This window comes from Pavona decussata, unplaced genomic scaffold, assembly GCF_977016875.1.
Source record: "Pavona decussata unplaced genomic scaffold, jaPavDecu1.1 SCAFFOLD_98, whole genome shotgun sequence".
Lineage (NCBI taxonomy): Eukaryota > Metazoa > Cnidaria > Anthozoa > Scleractinia > Agariciidae > Pavona > Pavona decussata.
In genome coordinates, this window is record NW_028145514.1 from 2,556,140 (window position 1) to 2,558,183 (window position 2,044).

Here is a 2,044-nt window from a genome sequence, read left to right on the forward strand (position 1 = left end):
AAGGACTTTGGTTTTAATCTCGGGCCATTTAAAATTCTTTTCGGGGGAGTTTTTTTCTTTCTTACCCTTCATTGACCCTATCCATAGAGCTTCAGTTTTCTTGTCATTAAGTTTGAGTCCAGAAGATTTACCTCGTCTCTGTGATACTGAAAGAGTTCCCTGATCATAAGCGTAGTTAAGGGCACTAATCAAACTAGAAACTAACTCGTCCCAAAAGGTCTTATAAAACTCGGCTGGCAAACCATCAGTCCCGGGTGTTTTTTCTGAATCTATATCTTTTAAGGCTTCTAGGCATTCCTCTTCAGTTAAAAAACCAGGGTTACGAGTTTTCTATTTGCCATTAAATAGGATATTATATAACGTCCTGCAGGATCAATATAATTTTTCATGATTTGAAGTTCGAAATTGTTGTTGAATAGGATGCCTATACCTACTTTAGTACTTGACCTGGTGCTAAAAAGGCATTTGTAGCCCCATTCTGTGGCCCATAGATCTTTTGTTTTTTCAGAACAGTGGATTTCTTGTAGCAAATAGATGGAAAAGTGTTTGGAACGCAACCAGTTGAAGGTTTCTCTTCTTTTTGTATCATTCCCAAGGCCCCGCACGTTAAGAGAAGCTATTGTAATAACATTCTTTTCCGTTTTGAAAGCAAGTGTTGAAAGCGACATTCCTCAGCACTGCTCTTTTGTTAAAATGTGAAAGTGTTATCTCTGTTGGTTGGTAATTTGAATACTGCTTTGGTTGAAATGTAAAATAGGTTATGTTCATATATCGATAATTTTCGTGAGTGAAGTTTTGATGACAAGAATAAAAGAAAGATAAGCTTACATTTAAAATAAAGGGAAAAAAAAGGTAAACACATACAAAAGCCAGCGACTGAAAGCGACACAAAAACAAAGAAAACCTTTTTAGAAAAACTCATCGGTCTTCGGTCTTAATGTCTTTAAAGCACAAAACAAGGCTCTGCAATCACTTAATGAAGAAGAGTTGCTTGCCAGGCCGCCTAATAGGATAATGTTATAGTACAGATACAATGTTGCAACACAGTTATCTTACTCATTTGCTTGATCACTTGTTTCTAGCAGTTTTCCATAAGGCCAGAATTTGCCATTTATAAAAAGCTTGTCAGGCTGACTTTTACTAAAAGAAACCCTCATACCATTTCTCTGTGCTCTGTTGAATGTTGGCATCTGCTCTCTTCTGCGTTTGATTATTTCTTGTGGAAGATCCTGGAACATCTGGTATTCGGTCCCTTTAAGGCGCCTTCCCAGCGTAAAAATATCCTCTACATCTTTATACCGAAGGAACCTAGCAATTATTGGCCGCGGACCAGAGCCGCTGCGTCTTCCAGGGAGTCGATGTACACGTTGCATTTCAACTGTGCGGGCATTTCTGTATCCAAGGTCGTCTTCCATGAAGTTTCTTAATGTTTCCTCAGTGTTCTCATCATCTTCCTTGGGGATGGAAAAAAATTTAATATTTTCTCGTCTGGAATATGCTTCAAGATAGAGGTTTTTAAACCTAAGTTCGTTCATTTGATCGCGAAGCATCTTTTCGCTTTCCAACAGCGAGTTTATTTTTGTGTTATTTTCATCCATCTGATCCTGAATTTCTTTGCAGGTGTCGCCATTAAAGATGCATGATTGTCTCAAGTCCTTTATATCCTTCGCTGCCGTAAATTCAAATTGCTCAAGTTCAGCAGTTCGAGCGTTAAGATTTGCTAGATTGGCTTCGATGCTTTTAACTGAATTCTTGATAGTGTTGAGCTTGTTTAGCCTTTCCAATATTGACTTCAGTTGTTCAGAGATAGATTCAATCTTATTTAAAGCCTCCATCACTTCTTCGCTCGACTCATATGCTGCTTCGCTGCCAAGGTCGCCGATTTTGGTGTCCTTTAGTTTTTTTCGTGTCAGGGGAAATAGAAATTTTCTTGTCGGAACTTGTTGAGGATCTGTTTCTGCGTTTTCTGATGAAGCCAGATACGATTTCAGCCATGTGTTGTGCAAATGATTAGTGAAAAAGGCGGCTGGCTATCGAAGCAATC

At 38.6% G+C, this 2,044-nt stretch overlaps 1 protein-coding gene across 1 annotated transcript; it reads right to left on the minus strand.

The window, feature by feature from the left end:
- Window positions 1-1,052: 1,052 nt before the first annotated feature.
- LOC146472647 (uncharacterized) lies at window positions 1,053-1,835 on the minus strand. The gene has a single exon (XM_085119227.1). The coding sequence runs from the start codon at window positions 1,833-1,835 to the stop codon at window positions 1,053-1,055; it is 783 nt and encodes a 260-aa protein (XP_084975353.1).
- Window positions 1,836-2,044: the final 209 nt, after the last annotated feature.

Bases quoted from the DNA above. Each gene is read 5' to 3' on its own strand.
- LOC146472647 (XM_085119227.1), bottom strand. From the start codon at position 1,835: ATGGAGGCTTTAAATAAGATTGAATCTATCTCTGAACAACTGAAGTCA.